This window comes from Engraulis encrasicolus, chromosome 22, assembly GCF_034702125.1.
Source record: "Engraulis encrasicolus isolate BLACKSEA-1 chromosome 22, IST_EnEncr_1.0, whole genome shotgun sequence".
NCBI lineage: Eukaryota > Metazoa > Chordata > Actinopteri > Clupeiformes > Engraulidae > Engraulis > Engraulis encrasicolus.
Window position 1 is genome coordinate 2,548,433 of NC_085878.1, and position 16,052 is coordinate 2,564,484.

Sequence of the window (16,052 nt, forward strand, 5' to 3'; positions counted from 1 at the left end):
ATGTGGTGGCAAATGTAGGATTTAGGGCCTACCTTCTATTCATTATGTCGGTATAGGCCTATCCATCTGGTGGTCATATTAGGAACTGCATTCTGCATATCAATTCATCCGCACTTCTGTAGATCTAACATTAACACATGGATACTTTGATAAGGTCTGTAATGAAACACTGAAATTGCGGTGATAGTTTTCTGTTGTCTAAGTACCTCAGTTTTAACCAACTTTGCCTGTGACCTGACAAAAAATAGGTGGTGTCATGATGACAGACAAGACATATTGGATGTTTTTCAAGGTGTCTATTTTGGCAAGTGGCAATGTTTAATTTTCTCCCGTTTTTCTGAGACCATATGGACTTATGAAACTTTGTCACAGAAAACAATATCCTGTGGTGTGACATCACATTTTTGGGTAATTCTGTGGATAATTAGGCCTATCTATTGTTGAAGCTCCAGCTGTTCTTAAATTGTGACTTCAGACCCTTAAGAAGCCAATAGCAAGGGTGGATTTTAGTTTTTTCTCTCAGAGTTCTTCAATCAATCAATTACGTTTTGCTACCACAAGATGTATTAGTTTTGTAGTCCTTTGGTGTGACAGCCATAAAATACATTTTGACAATACTGTATATTTTTTATATTTTTTTCTTATGTTTATGTATGCAAATGCATCTTACAAAAGGTGAAATTGTATTTCAGTTGGCAACGACATGGCTTTAAATGAACTCAAAAGCTCAAAAGTCCTATGGTTTAGGCTACATTACATTGCATTTAGCTGACGCTTTCATTTATTAGGCTATGTAAATAAAATGAAATCCCTACTGGAGCTCACTGCATCGTTGAGTAGGCTATGGCTACGTTTGTTTGACTTGGCACATCTGTTTCAAGAGATATGCCAAACCACGCTAAAATGAAATACGACACAGCATTTTTGTAGGCCTACTGCATCGTAAATGGTTTGGGTAGCCTACTTTTTGTTTGTTACCCTACTTTTAGTGTCTGTTTCAAGAGATCGGCCAAATTATTTGTACACGAATGTTCTGCAAGCCTGCTTTGAGCGAGAGTTGACATTCTTGCTGTGAAATGAAAGCCATCAGAGGGGAGGAACAAGGGAGCCGTTGTAGCCAATCGGAGACGCCAAACGCGGTTGGGCGCAATATCGTCCTATGTTTCGCAAACTCGCTGCCCGTAGACAGCAAGTTTGGTTATGTGGTCACATGGTCGAAATCACATGATATGTTCTTACAGAGGAATGTAGTAGCTAGTCAGATCACGGAACAACGTGTGGAATTCCCTTATGATTGGGCGATACAAGGCTTAATATGACAAAGAGGTGATGTTTCGGTAATGTTTTGTCATTCTACAGTGTAGGGACAAGCGCATCTTTTGTTAACCGATGGATTTGGGATCTAGCTTGATCTAACTGCTCGAAGGCAATGTAGTCAACGATTAGCTCGGGAACTCATCGATTCTCAGCTCTTCTGCTAGTTAATCCGTCTATTGATCCATTATCCAGTGAACTGCTGATGTCAGTTGACACAGTTATTTACCTGCACTGACACATGATGGAACCAGCGGACACAGAGTCTGCACCCCAACCGGAGTCACCCCAGCATCAAGGTCTGTGTTTCTGTATGACCTGCTGTCACTAGCCAGTAGGCATGTGCAGTTGACGACTACAGCAGTTACCATAGGCAATTATAGACACTTAACCGAATGCACTCCCTCTAAAAGTAAAATACTACTGTCTGCATAATACTCACACACTTCAATAAAGCCGCATTACATTCGCTCTGTTTGCAGATTCATGCATGGGTTGCACGAAGTTTTCTCAGGTGACATCTCTTTGTTTACAGTCATACACACCCTCATCACTACTGTAATCTATCATGCTCATTTTTCCAGAGGAGGACATGGTGACGGAAGAACCAACACCTCTGGAGGATATTGTTCTCATCAATGACCAGACCATTGAGAAGTTGACACATGGGCTTATGGCCCATTACCTACCAGACCTTCAAGATTCCAAGCAGGCACTTCAGGAACTGACGTATGTAATGGATAGGGAATGTCATAGGCTACCAATGTTTAGGGCACATGCATCTGTGTTCTATTCTTTTACACTCTCCAGTGCACAGGAGTCATGGACTGGAAACTAAATAGCATAACAATAGTAATGATAACAATCATTCCTTTGTATTGGTCTCATGACAGGTGCAGCTTATTGAGTGAATTTCGCCATAAGCTTACTTACACAACAAGTATTTCAATTGTCAAGAAGTCAAGCTGAAAGCTGAAGTCCATGTCGTGCCAAAAAGTGAGTGCCTGCCAGAACACGAGTGCCCTCATTGAAACCAATGACATTTTTTGAGAGAAAATTATACAATTTCTTGCAGAATGAATTACATAATTTATGAACTAAAAATATGCTTATGAAACATTACTCGTCCTGCACTTAATATGAGCTATTTGAATGAAACTGTAACATTTGTTATGACAATTCTTCGATTCTTTCATGGAAATAATACTGAAATTGTAACCAGTTCTTTGTAATACTTCCAGAAGGAATGTAGATGCTTTATTGATAGGCTTTCCATCTTAAATTGTGTCAGATTTATCTGCAAAAATGGGTAAAAACTATCTGAAAAAATGGTCATCGGTTTCCATTGGTTTCAATGAGGGCACTCGTGTTTTGGCAGGCACTCGCTTTTCGGCACGACATTTTGTGCCAACAGGAGCTTGCCAGTATAAGCTAACAAAGTATTACATCTTACATAGCCCTTCATTTTCATAAAGGTTTTTTTACCTTTATAATGACAGAGATCGCAAAGAGAGTAGGATGTGGGCGAGAGATGCGGTAGGGTTGGGATGTGATCTGACCAGGGCTCGAACCTGGGTCCCCATGAGTATGCAAGCCCATTTATGGAAAGGGACATTAGTGTGCTGTGCCTCAGCACCCCTAAGCCTGTGATTTCCAGTTGGTGTCCATGGCTCTCACATTGCATTGTTGACATCTTGGCAAAGAGTTATAGCAGAGAGAGTAGATAAGAGAGAGGTTCCGCTGGCCCATTGTTTCCGGGTTCTACTGTCGCAAGGGGGAGGGAGGGAAAATCCCCCTTTAGGCAGACCTAAGGACTGTTCTATTCATTGTAGGAGCATTATGACACGCCTCTTAAGGCAGACCGGAACCTGGTCACGTTAGCTGCCCATAGAAACCTATTATGTTGGCATATCTCTATACTTAAAGAATCTCTGGTTATAGTATGGTGTCTTCATCCAAATGGTTATTGCCAGGGAACGCAGCCTTGCTAGCTTATTAGCCTGGAGCAGACCCTGAGGTGCTGGATGGATAGCTATGTTGCTCCTGATGCTTGTCATTATGATTTTCACCGGGAGTTATTACTTCAGGAGTTGTTGGTCCAAGTAGTAGGTGTTGCAATACGTCACATCAGTCCTTTGTCACATCAGTCCTTTGTCACATCAGTCCTTTGCATGACGCATGGTGCTTGGTGAGGAGCAAGTATTTCCCCTGATGGCTCCAACTAAACTAGCCAGGCTCATTGACGGAGGAGGAGGAGGAGGAGGAGGAGGAGGAGGAGGACGACAACCATAACCGTAGTTATGGCAACTCCCATCCTCACAATCTATTTTACGTGTCACTCATCTATGGTCTTCCACCCCTGGATCCAGCTAGTCTGTATAATTGACTGATTGACAAGGGGTTTAGTGACAGAAGCATTTTTTTAAAATGCACTCTGTATGGATGTGCATATGAGGGATCTGGGCAGAAATTTCAAACTGTCTAAACACACTAACGGTATGTTGATGAGGCACTGGTATGCAGTGAATATGAAAAAGCCATGTACGGTTGTTTATGTATTTAATACAATTTTGACCTCCGGTCCCACTGCATTGAGTCTCACGTCTGATTTATTATGAAAGGCAGGACTGATTGTGAATATATAAATGTTTTTTTGTTTGTTTATAAACATGGTGTTGTGAGGAGGGGCAAGACACTGGCAGCCAACCATGTGAGCTAATTTTTGACAGACAGTGGTTTCCAACAATCAGAGGATGAGTTGTGCACAGCCAGGGGAAAACAAGAATAGACAACCCATGTACTGGGAGGAAAAGGCAAATATATTGTGAAAGGCCTCGGGTGCTTATAGCATCACTCTGTGTGTGATGCTTTGCTGTGATGCAGGGCAGGGCAGACCAGTCGGGGCATGCACTCAACCTGTTAACCGGTTACTTAACCTGTACACCGGACCTGCTTTTCCAGTTTATTATGCAGACGTAAGGGCCTACTTGTTAAAGGGACACTGTGTGAGATTTTTAGTTGTTTATTTCCAGAATTCATGCTGCCCATTCACTAATGTTACATTTTTCATAAATACTTACCACCAGCATCAAATTCTAAGTATTCAATAGCACTTTTCATACATGAAAAGGGGGATCTTCTCCATGGTCCACCATTTTGAATTTCCAAAAAGAGCCATTTTTATCTGTAAAAATGACTCTACCTGGACCATACTAGAAAATATTTGTTTATTACTTAGAAAACTTGCATGTAAAGATCAAATTTGGCAATAAGCAGCCCAGTTTCAATGAGCATTTCCTGCACAGTGTCCCTTTAAAGCACTTTGATCGGCATGATTGTATGTACTTTTATACACAAACATGGTCGTCGTTGTTGAAGATGATGATGATGTTGTTGATGATGATATTATTTGTAGACAACAAAAGACAACCAAAGAACTGATGGATTTGAGGTGATAGAGGAACATCAGTTGTTGAGAGTAAAAGTTCAGCACACTTACTGGCCTGTGAACGGGAGCAGGTCGTTCCTTACTGACCAGTCAATCATCTCAGACAGTCTCCCCGCTACCCCAAGGCTAGTACATGAACCAGACCGGGCTGTGTTTCCCAAAAACTCTTAAGAAGTACTTAAGCCTAAGTAGTTCTTCAGTATGAGGTTCCCCCTCTAGGTAATATATCAGAAATAGGTCTCACATCATCACTAAAAGTTTATACATACATTAAAGGGCAACTCCTGCCAATTTCAATGTGCTGATGTATTGCTCACGCTACCCTTGACTTGTCAGTACCCGGTGACGCCGCAATTTTTGTCCCAGCCCTTTCCGAGATATGAGCTATTCTAATGGGGGCAACTTTTGTTTACATTTTTAAAAAATGAGCATAGGCCTACTCCAAATATTTTCCCAAAAGGTATCGCTGTTTGCTAGCTGTCTGCTGATGTTGCATAACCTTTTGGATGTTTTTGGGAATAAATTAAAATGTTTTTTTGAAATGTAAACAAAAGTTGCCCCCATTAGAATAGCTCATATCTCGGAAAGGGCTGAGCCAAAAAATGCGGCGTCACCAGGTACCGACAAGTCAAGGGTAGCATGAGCAATACAACAGCACATTGAAATTGGCAGGAGTTGCCCTTTAATGTACCTCCCACGTGCACTTAACACAAGCATTTTATTTGTATGCTGGCCAATAAAATGATTGTATGTATGAACTTTTAGTGAAGGGGGCACCTCATACTTAACCCATTTTGACCGGAAGATGCACATGTGTTGTTTTACCTTTCACGCCGGGTCACGCATCTGTGCGTTTTTACCATTAACGCCAGGAGCGATGTTCATACATTTACAACAATACAGCAATTTAAAATTGTTCAGCAAGTTTTATATTGCCATAGTGCCTGAAATGCACATTGTGGAGGTAGATGAGGGTGTGTGAATCATGTGACTAACAAAATCTTTCCTGGTTGGTTTAAATACATATATAACATAGGAAGAGTTCAGAAATCAACATTTGGTGGAATAACCATGGATTTTATTCACAGCTTTCATGCATCTTGGCATACCATACTCTCACATTGTGGAAAAAAATCAGTTTCAAAAATGCAAGTTTTTGAGCTTTGTTTGATGGCTTGTGACCAACCCTCTTCCTCTTGATCTCATTTCAGAAGTTTTCAGTGGGAATCAGACCTGGAGATTGGGTCTTGATCTGGTCGTCCATCCACACACTAATTGACTAAGGCATTTTAAAAAATATAGGGCTTGTTTGCCTTTATGTTATAGGACAGATGTAGATGGTGACAGCGAGTGAGAGAGAGAGAGAGACGGTCGGCAAATAATCCGGGCCGGATTCAACCCGGGTCGCCAGCGTAGCAAGCCAGTGCCCCACTGTTAGGCCACGGCAGGGCCAGACTAGGGCATTTTTACATTGTCATCGTGCTTCATAAGGGTTTTACAGACTAGCACGGTTCCACTGAGGCATGTCTCCACCTTTTTTTGTTTTTTACTTTGACTAAAATCAACAGTCCTTCTTAAAAGCTGCTTTTAATACCTGGCAACTAAACATAACCATTGCGAGGGACTAGATAGAAGTAGTGTAGTAGTGTCAACCTTCATTTATGAAGCCTAGAACCAAAACCGGTTCCAATGTACAGTAAAAGCGGCCATACATATGCATGGAGGTTGACGGAACTTGTTTGGTACGTGTTTACATTGGCAAGGTCCTTCACCTGGGCCGTTGGTGGAGTGAGCTGCCACTGGGAGTGGCCGCGACAACACTGAGTATCTCTGTGTCTTTCGCAAACACGCCATGGTTAACAACATGAACTGAGAGTCCTCATCAAAATGACAACAGTAACTTATTATATGAACTCAAATGTAGGGGTGGGTTGTATAGGCAAAAAATGTACATACCCTAAGCTGCGTGGCCTGGTGCATCCTGCTGCAAAAGATAATCCTCAGAGTTGGGGGGCATTGTCAGAGTAGAGAGATGCAAGTCTTCTTCCAAGATAAAGTCGTATGTGGCTTCAGTAACGCAACCTTAGCAAAGACAAAAACCTTAGCAAAGACAATTCCAGTCTTGCTTACGGACCCTCAGATCATCTCTTATTCTCTATCAAATTTCACAGCAGGTACAAAACACTGTGGGCTGTAGACCTCTTCAGGTCTTTATGTAACCATTAGATGACCAGGAGTTGCATTGGATGTGAAATTTGGCCAAGGATTGGTGATGTGACGGTGCTTTGGCGAGTATAGAATTGGGCGAGTTCGTCTTTGTGAATTACTTGCTTCCTTCTGTTCTGACAAAACCCACAAACTCTGAAAACTGTTTTTTTTAAAGCATGGCTATGCTCCAAGCCACACTTGGTCAGCTTGGTCAATCAAGGTGTGGATCTGATGGAGGACCACCAGATCAATACCATGACCATATCAATGGCCAGTACCAAAGCCCAGGCCTGAGCACCATTGAAAACCTCTGGAATGTAGGGTGCGCTGTGGCGCAGTGCGCTAAGCCCCCCACATTTGGGCTTGCATGCCCACCCACGGGGACCCTGGTTTGAGTCCGGCCGGGGTCATTTCCCGATCCTCCCCTGTCTCTCTGTCCCATTCGCTTCCTGTCACCATCTTCGACTGTCCTGTCAAATAAAGGCATAAAAGCGCCTAAAAAATATATATATTTTTAAAAGAAAATCACTGGAATGTGATCAAGACAAAGAGGGATGGTCACAAGCCATCAACCCAAACTCAGCAACTTGAATTCTTGCACCAGGCCCGCAAGAACAGGAATCCAAGAACCATGTGAAAGACTGGTGAAAAGCATCCCAAAACTCACGAAAGATGTGATTAAAAATCAGCCATATTCCGCAAAAAAAATATTTCTGAACCCTTCCTGAGTTAAAACATTACTATTAGGTTGTTTTAAAATAGATATCTGGTAACAGGGAATGACGCATACAGAAACATTGAAAAGCGCATTGAAAATATTGAGGGAAAAAAATACATTGGCTGTACAGAAAACTGCTGGACAGAAAACACATGCCTATAAGTAGTAAAATCAGGGGAAAAAACGGATTGGTCTCTTTTATAATTTCCGGAGCTGTATAGAGCGGATATTCACGCCCCAGAAACAGGTTTTGTCAGGCAGCAGCCATTCAGGGTGTTGCAGACTCTGCAGTAGAGCTTGTGGCTTTGTATAACAATGCACCAAGTATAGTTTATGGAGTAAATTTGCTTGATTTGGATTTCCCCTTCCCTTTCTCTTTGTGCTGCTCTGCACTGTGAGTCATTCATTTCCTGCTGAGTATGACTATAGAAACACCCACTCTCATACAAATGAGGAAGAGACTTGTCATCCCATATGATTCTTGCTACCCACACATAACCGGAAGTGCTGCAACTTTGTGTTTGGCCACTGGGGGGAGCCAAAGTGCCATGAGTTGTTAGACACACAGCAAGTCCAAGCACAGTACAGCAATTTTCATCTTTGTCGCCCTACAGGCTGGGGGTGGAATGGTTCCTCATAGACAGGGTCCACACTGCTGAACTTGATGAACTTATAGTAGTCATAACCCGGAAAGGGCAGCATAGTTGACTAACTACTGGCTTGACTTCGGGCATGTTATTTGAAGCTTGAAAATACGCTATGTCTTGCTGTTCTCTTTTTCAACAGATATTGCTTTTAAACTCAATGTTTGTGCTGTGTACTGTATGTACAGGCAGCATAGATCAACTAAGCACCCTCAAAAGCCAAACACCCATCAGATGTGTTTTTTTCTTTATAATAGACATATAGGCCCTTTAATGTAAACGTTAAGTCCAGCTGATTATATGTACAGCAACAGGTGAGACCTTTTAACCACTTGCGGCACGACTTCCACTTTTGACCCCTGGGGGTGTCCGGTTGCTTGGAGTTTCCCCCTGGCACCTTCCACTGCTAACAGGACACCTGTGGTGGTGTGGGGCGACTCTCTGGGGGCTCTCAGAAGCTACCGACCGGAATGTCTTGTGTGAATTCTTACTACTCCAATACGTTCCACTGTAGTATCCCATGCACGTAAAGCGAAACTCGTAAGATGTTTGTTTGTTTTTCTGGGATTTGGATAGTGAGCCTTTAACATGACTCCATCAGCAGGCCACTCCAATACGTTCCACTGTAGTATCCCATGCACGTAAAGCGAAACTCGTAAGATGTTTGTTTGTTTTTCTGGGATTTGGATAGTGAGCCTTTAACATGACTCCATCAGCAGGCCACTCCAATACGTTCCACTGTAGTAACCCATGTAAAGCAAAACTCGTTAGCTGTTTGTCTATTTATTCTTCTGGGATTTGGATAGCGAGCCTTTAACATGGCTCCATCAGCAGGAGCCTATACTATAAAGCTGGTTCAGGAAAGTTAAGGTTAAGTTAAGAGGTAAATCACCTAATAGAAGACCCTGGAGTCCACATTGTCTTTAGAAAAGGTCTTGTATTAGATGATTTACCTTCTAACTTAACCTTAACTTATCCTGAACCAGCTTTGTACTCTGATGGCAAAAGGCAGCCAGCTTCTCGTGGGAGTCACTCAGGCGGTGACGTTGAGGCCTGGGAAGGAATGACGGGGTTTCCGCATGATCATTGCCATGTGTCTTAACAAGCTTTTAGTGGTTGAATATGGTGCCATCTTCCAGCACGGTCTAGGTGATGTGTCATAATTCCTTGTGACTTGTTTTTTTGGTGGTTTTCTGCTATTTTTAAAACCCATGACGACACTGGTGGTAACTATTTTCCCTTTCTTCCCACAGCCAAAACCAGGTGATATTGCTTGACACACTGGAGCAGGAAGTCGCTAAATTTAAAGACTGTAATGCATTACTAGATTTAAACGCGCTGGTGTGTATACATCTTCAATACAAATTCATTCATGTTTCAATTTCTTTCGTTTTTCATATTTTTTAAAGTGCTAAATAATGTCTGTTTTAGTTCACAGAGGCAAAAATCTATCATACCAAATTGGTCAACATAAGGAAGGAAATGATGATTATTCATGATAAGACAACAAAACTAAAGGTAAGGCATCACCAATCAGTGAATTTAGTACATTCAGAACAGACTGCTCAGTGGCAACATTCCACGACAAAATAGATTAATAGAATTAACACTTTTTTGTAATTTCACAAACAAATCACACAATGTTTAATTAAGTTTATGTTGATTTTGTGTTTTTTTTGGGAAACTATTCAAAATTTAGTTCGATCTGTCCTCTGTGTGTCAAATGAGGGAAAGATGGATGCAATCTAAACTTGTGTGAACAGCCACCGTTTTTTACTCAGTCAGAAGGTGCCTAAAATAAATGCATTAATACACACTTTGTCTGTATCACAGACAAAATACCAAGATAAGACCACTGTAAGAGAGGAGTAGCCTATATTGTCATCTTAAATTGACAGTGAATATGTTTTTATCATTTTCTTCAGAAAAGAGCTTTAAAACTTCAACAACAGCGACAGAAAGAAGCTCTGGAGAAAGAACAGCAGCGGGAGAAAGAGATGGAGAGAGAAAGACAACTCATCGCCAAGCCTGCAAAACGATCATAATGACACATATGACTACTGTACAACCCATCGCCAAGCCTGCAAAACGATCATAACGACACATGTATTACATTCACGTCATGTAAAAGTTGTATCATTTATCTGACATGTTTTGACATTGTAACTTCCGTCTTCATCAATGGGTCATGAAGACAGAAGTCACGACGTCGAAACATTACACTTAGCTGACGCTTTCATTTATTCAAAGCGACTTACAGTTATTATTTGTCAGGGTTACAGTCCCTGGAGCAATGTGGGGTTAGGTGCCTAGCTCAAGGGCACTTCAGCCATGGATGGAGATGTAGGGAGAGGTCAGGGGGGATTCGAACCTGCAACCCCTAGATTCAAAGACCAACTCTCTAACCACTAGGCCACGGCTGCCCACAGAAAAGAAACATGTCAGGTAAATGATAATGAAAGCTTACCTTCTGATGAAGATGGAAGAGCTACACCGTCGAAACATGGCAGATAAAGGATTAAGCCAGAGATTCTTTAAGTATATAGAGATATGCCAACATAATAGGTTTCTATGGGCACCTAACATGACCAGGTTCCGGTCTGCCTAAAGGGGCGTGTCATAATACTCCTACAATGAATAGAACAGTCCTTAGGTCTGCCTAGGTCTGCCTAAGGGGGGCCATAATAGAACCAGGAAACAATGGGCCAATGGAACCTCTCTCTCTCTACTCTCTCTGATTAAGCGTTTACATGTCCAAAACAAAAGAGAACTCATGACTTGATCATAATGACACACATGGCTACAACGAGTCACACCGTGCCATTCAAAAGACCATTGGAGTAGGCCTACTAATCAAACTGACCTGTTTTTTTGTTTTGTTTTCCTTAAAGGAGCTTGATGGCCATTATTTATACGTTTATAAATAACCTTTAATTTCTACTCTGTGTTATTTGTTCTTGCAATAAAGGATACGCCTGACAATTTATTTGCATCTAATAGTACTCGTGCACCAGCCAACTGCATCTGATTCATATACTGTAGGGTATATGGGAACTGACAAAATGTTGTGACCACAATGTCAGACCTGTAATGTTGAAAGATACTCACAGTCATGCATGTTTTTTGTTGATGTTAGTTTATATACTACAATGGTTAATTTATCAGTATTATTTAACTGATGTCCTGAACTCATATCTTCTTGATAGATTGTCTAGCCTCCAAGTAATGGCACCATATCGAAGAGCACAATGAGAGATGATTATTTCTGTGAAAGGACAATAAAATAAATTCAAATGTTTGTAACATATTCTCGACTGGCTTGTTGTTATAGTGTGGTAGTTTGTTACTGCTGTCAGGGATTGGAAAATATATGAAACTGAAATCTGAATTCACCTTTAGTGTGCTGTCCTACCTGGTCAAGCTCAACATACGTGTACGCATCACAATTAGACATCAACTGGAAACTTTCAGAGCTGACTCCTCAGTTGTCGTTCTGCTTTGAGAAGTGAGTACATTCAGGCCACACATTCATCAGATATCTTCTTTTGTACGGTATCATTGCAAAGCTTACAATCTGCAGTATGGTTAACTCAATATGTAGGCTACCCGGCCTAGTTGTTGACTGTTTGTTGGTGGTTACTCATGTTATCCATTGACCTCCCTCATAATCGCACAGGCACAAGAAATTACTGTCACAAATGTTTTAAAAAGTCGTATTGCTGATAATTGTCTAACCTCATACTGCAGATGGGCCTGTTGATGGGCCTATTCAATCTTTTCCAAAACACTTCAGTACATCACAACAACATTGCTAGTACATTAAAGAGAGCCTTAGGTAACATAGTAAGACTTGGTCATGCTAATTTTGTTCATGTATTTTGCATTCAGGTAACTCTGTGTAGGTAATGGAGGTGCTGTGCAGCCTGCTTTGTTGTAGGACGGTGGTCTCCAATTATTTCCCCCCAAGGACCAAATTATGTGAAAGTGAAAAAGTGAAAGCCCATTGGGAAACTCCAACTCCCATTGTCATTGTGACACAGCACACAAGTGAACACTGCACACAACGAAATTGCATTTATGCCTCACCCGTGCAAGGGGGCAGCCCTCAGTGGCGCCCCATGGGGAGCAGTGCGGTGGGACGGTACCATGCTCAGGGTACCTCAGTCATGGAGGAAGATGGGGGAGAGCACTGGTTGATTACTCCCCCCACCAACCTGGCGGGTCGGGAGTCGAACCGGCAACCTCTGGGATGCAAGTCTGACGCCCTAATCGCTCACCCATGACTGCAAATGATGTAGCAAATGAGACAGAGGGCAAAGCAAATCAGCCGACCGTATGGCCACAGATAGCACACATACTGTATACCCGCTCTGTTTTTATTTGTTCCAACGCAGGCCAAATGTTTGCCATGCCTGGGCCGGATCTGGCCCGCGGGCCGCCATTTGGAGACCACTGCTGTAGGATTTTCATGATATTGTACCAAATTGTTTCCACGTATCCCCTGGCAACACGCTGCAGACCTCCAGGGGTCGCCGTCTCCACTGTGCGAACCATTGCTCAAAATTAACGCACGCATGCACACACACACACACACACACACACACACACACACACACACACACACACACACACACACACACACACACACACACACACACACTTTCATGTTCCAGGTTCATGTTCCAGAATGCTCTGTGTAGGTACAAACAGAGCCACTAGACATAAGCAGAGTGTGCGGAGTGCCTAGGGCACCAACCAGTGCTTGGGTCACCAACCACTTTACCCCCAAAATTGGGGCCTCTTAAAATGAGATTAACTAAAAATTATATTTTCGGTCGTGTTGGTTTGCTTGTTTGTCTGTCTGTCTGTCTGTTTGTTTTTCTGATTGTCTGTCTGCAGGATAACTCAAAAAGTTATGAACAGATTTTAAAGTGATTACTTTTTGGGGGTGAACCCTTTTTCAGGGTTTTTAAAAAAGTTTCTTCACTGTTGCGGGATTGGGCGAATTTTGATACTCCAGTTTCCACCTCCGCAAAAGCAAGACAGAAAGACTTTAAAAAAATAAAGGTAACACTTTATAATAATGTTCCTTAGTAAAGACTCAGTAAATAATTAACTAATGATGAATAAAACATTAACAAATGTTTTCATTATTAACTAAGCTTTATTAATGCTTTATAAAATATATACAAATGATATATGCAAGATTTTACACACCTTATAACAGAGTATTTTATTCATTTACAAGCAACTTGTAAATGTTTGATAAATATATAATATTAACATAGCATTTCCTAGTCATTTACAAGCATTTGTTTACATTTCCTAGTCATTTACAAACGTTTGTTAATGTTTTGTTCATCAATAGTTAATTATTTATTAAGTCTTTATAATCCTTTTTTGCATCCATTATTCTAAAGTGTTACCAAAAATAAAAAAAAAAGGTTGTGACGTAGTCAAATGTTCTATCAAACAGCTTTCTTGGGGGAGGTCTGCACTCCCCGAGTGCATTTCAAGTTTGTTCCGATATCTTTTATCAGGCACTGAAGCGAAGCTCTCCAGTTCTTCTCCCACAACAGAGCCAGCTCTTCTCAGTCTATGAAGTCGTCTGACATCCTTCTTTGTTGTGCTCCCACCCCATTACACCACTGCATAGAGCAGGACGCTGGCTACCACACTGATAGACTTACTATGAAGTTTGTGGCAGATATTGAATGACCGCAGCCTCCACTGGCTACCATACTGATAGACTTACTATGAAGTTTGTGGCAGATATAGGGTTGCCACATTTCAGTGGTAAAAAACCTGGACACATTGATGCGCGAGCACGAATCATTAATGATATGTGTTTATTTCAATGGGGTAATATGAAGCTGTGCATTTTTTAAAAATCGGGACAGTCCAGGAATTTACCTGGACAGACCATAAAAACCGGGACAATCCAGGAAAAACCTTGACGTGTGGCAACACTAGGCAGATATTGAATGCCCGCAGCCTCCACTGGCTACCACACTGATATGCTTACTATGAAGCTTGTAGCATATATTGAATGACCTCAGCCTCCTCAGGAAGTACAGCCTGCCCTTTTTGTACACTGCAACTATATTGGCTGACCAGTCCACTTTGTTGTACAGATATACCCCCAGATACTTAAGTCGCGGACTAAGACTTGGTCATTTATTTTGGGTAATAATAAGGTTATTACATAGGCTCAGCGTAAAGAGGTTAACAACGATGATGAGCCTCATGTCTGTGTCCTGGGCCAGGCTGTTCAATGCTGGTGCTGCCTTCAATGAACCCTAGAGAGCAGCAGAGCATTATGAATTGTTGACTGCGTTGACTCTCACCATCCACAGCTTATTCAAAAGCTCCCAGATGCAGACCAGACGAGCAGGGCCGGATTAAGGTGGCCTGGGGCCCCTAGGCTACAGTTTACTGTGGGGCCCCCCAGAAGGCAAATTTCACACAAAAAAGTTATGTAGACAGAGTGTACGGAATTCAGGATGACATGTCTACCAACTGTACTTTTCAATATTGCATCTTGTCACAATTCTAAAATTTTTCACTTTTGGCCAATCAGGGCCTCAGGCCATATCTAGCCTGTGGGGGGCCCTAGGCTGCAGCCATATCTAGCCTGGGGGGGGCCCTGGCATGTGGGAGCCCCTAGGCTGCAGCCATATCTAGCCTGTGTGTTAATCAGGCCCTGCAGACAAGGCAGGGACTTATGTGAATTACTACAAAAAAACTGCACCTTTCAGAAACTGTGTTTAAATAGGTAATAAAAACACAGCTCATGCAAGGTGCAGCCTTTTGTTGTAGTGTTTTAGTCTATAATTTTCTGGGTCTGCAAACGTACAACATTTAGGCCTACTGGACACTGAGTGAAGCCTCCTCCAAGTTATTGGCTTTACACTTATGTAAAGCATTGCTTTAGGATCTTTGCGGAAACATACTTATCTAGAAAACACAGCCTGAGCCTAGCCTGGTCCTGACCATCCCATAATACTACCATTTCATTTCGTATTCATGTAGTGCGGAGCCAAGTCTCTTGGCGGAAGTACGTAGGATGGTGCGCGAGGCTAGCCTGATACCTATATATATATATTTTTTTAACTCTTTTTTTTCTCTTAACAAAAGCAAATGAAAATGTTTTTATCCAAATTAAAATGTCACAACTCTCAGCTTTGGCTTTTAATGGGTCTCCAGCCCTTGCCATCACTTGTCACAACACAGTGTTCACCACTCTCATATTTTAAACAGCCAGCAATATGTCAGTCACTTTTTTATTGGATTTAATGTTATTGAAGCGACTGCACACTTAACTCGCTTCATGCCACTTAATGAGAGGTTTTGTCTTGTTGGAAATATATTATAAACATACTTTGGAGAAATAATCAACCTAAAAGTGTTTTGATTTGAAAGTTAAAAAACACAAATTGGTGGTCAACAAAATCTGGGTTAAATTGTGTGTTTTTTTGTTTTTTTTCTTTGCCCTCAAACACCAGATGTGTGTGTACTGCGTACTCCACCCCCTGTTGCTGCTGCGGCTATGAAACTCTATTTTTAATCCCACTACAGAACAATTTCAGAAACCGACAACATTTGGGTCATAACACCTCCACATGTGTTCTGTTTGGGATCAGGAACTGGGCTGGCTGAAAAGTCTGGATGCAAATTTGTGCCTCGCTCTCTCAGACAGCAGCGCCTCAATGAGGTCAGG

At 41.8% G+C, this 16,052-nt stretch overlaps 1 protein-coding gene and 1 long non-coding RNA gene across 4 annotated transcripts in view; both read left to right on the forward strand.

Annotated features, from left to right (window-relative positions):
* Positions 1-11,639, forward strand: part of LOC134438755 (uncharacterized) — an 18,157-nt gene extending 6,518 nt beyond the window's left edge. The window contains exon 2 of the long non-coding RNA XR_010032643.1: positions 10,996-11,639. This is a non-coding gene — a long non-coding RNA (uncharacterized LOC134438755). The remainder of the gene's footprint in view (positions 1-10,995) is intronic.
* bloc1s6 (biogenesis of lysosomal organelles complex-1, subunit 6, pallidin) lies at positions 1,221-11,639 on the forward strand. Of its 3 annotated transcripts, none has more exons than XM_063188383.1 (6): positions 1,221-1,337; positions 1,510-1,613; positions 1,899-2,043; positions 9,586-9,673; positions 9,764-9,850; positions 10,258-11,639. In XM_063188383.1, the coding sequence occupies exons 2-6, from the start codon at positions 1,556-1,558 to the stop codon at positions 10,375-10,377; spliced, it is 498 nt and encodes a 165-aa protein (XP_063044453.1). In that variant the 5' UTR covers positions 1,221-1,337; positions 1,510-1,555; the 3' UTR covers positions 10,378-11,639. The 3 variants fall into 3 exon arrangements, with proteins under 3 accessions (XP_063044453.1, XP_063044451.1, XP_063044452.1); XM_063188382.1 differs by having other exon boundaries at positions 1,222-1,326; XM_063188381.1 differs by having other exon boundaries at positions 1,221-1,613.
* Positions 11,640-16,052: the final 4,413 nt, after the last annotated feature.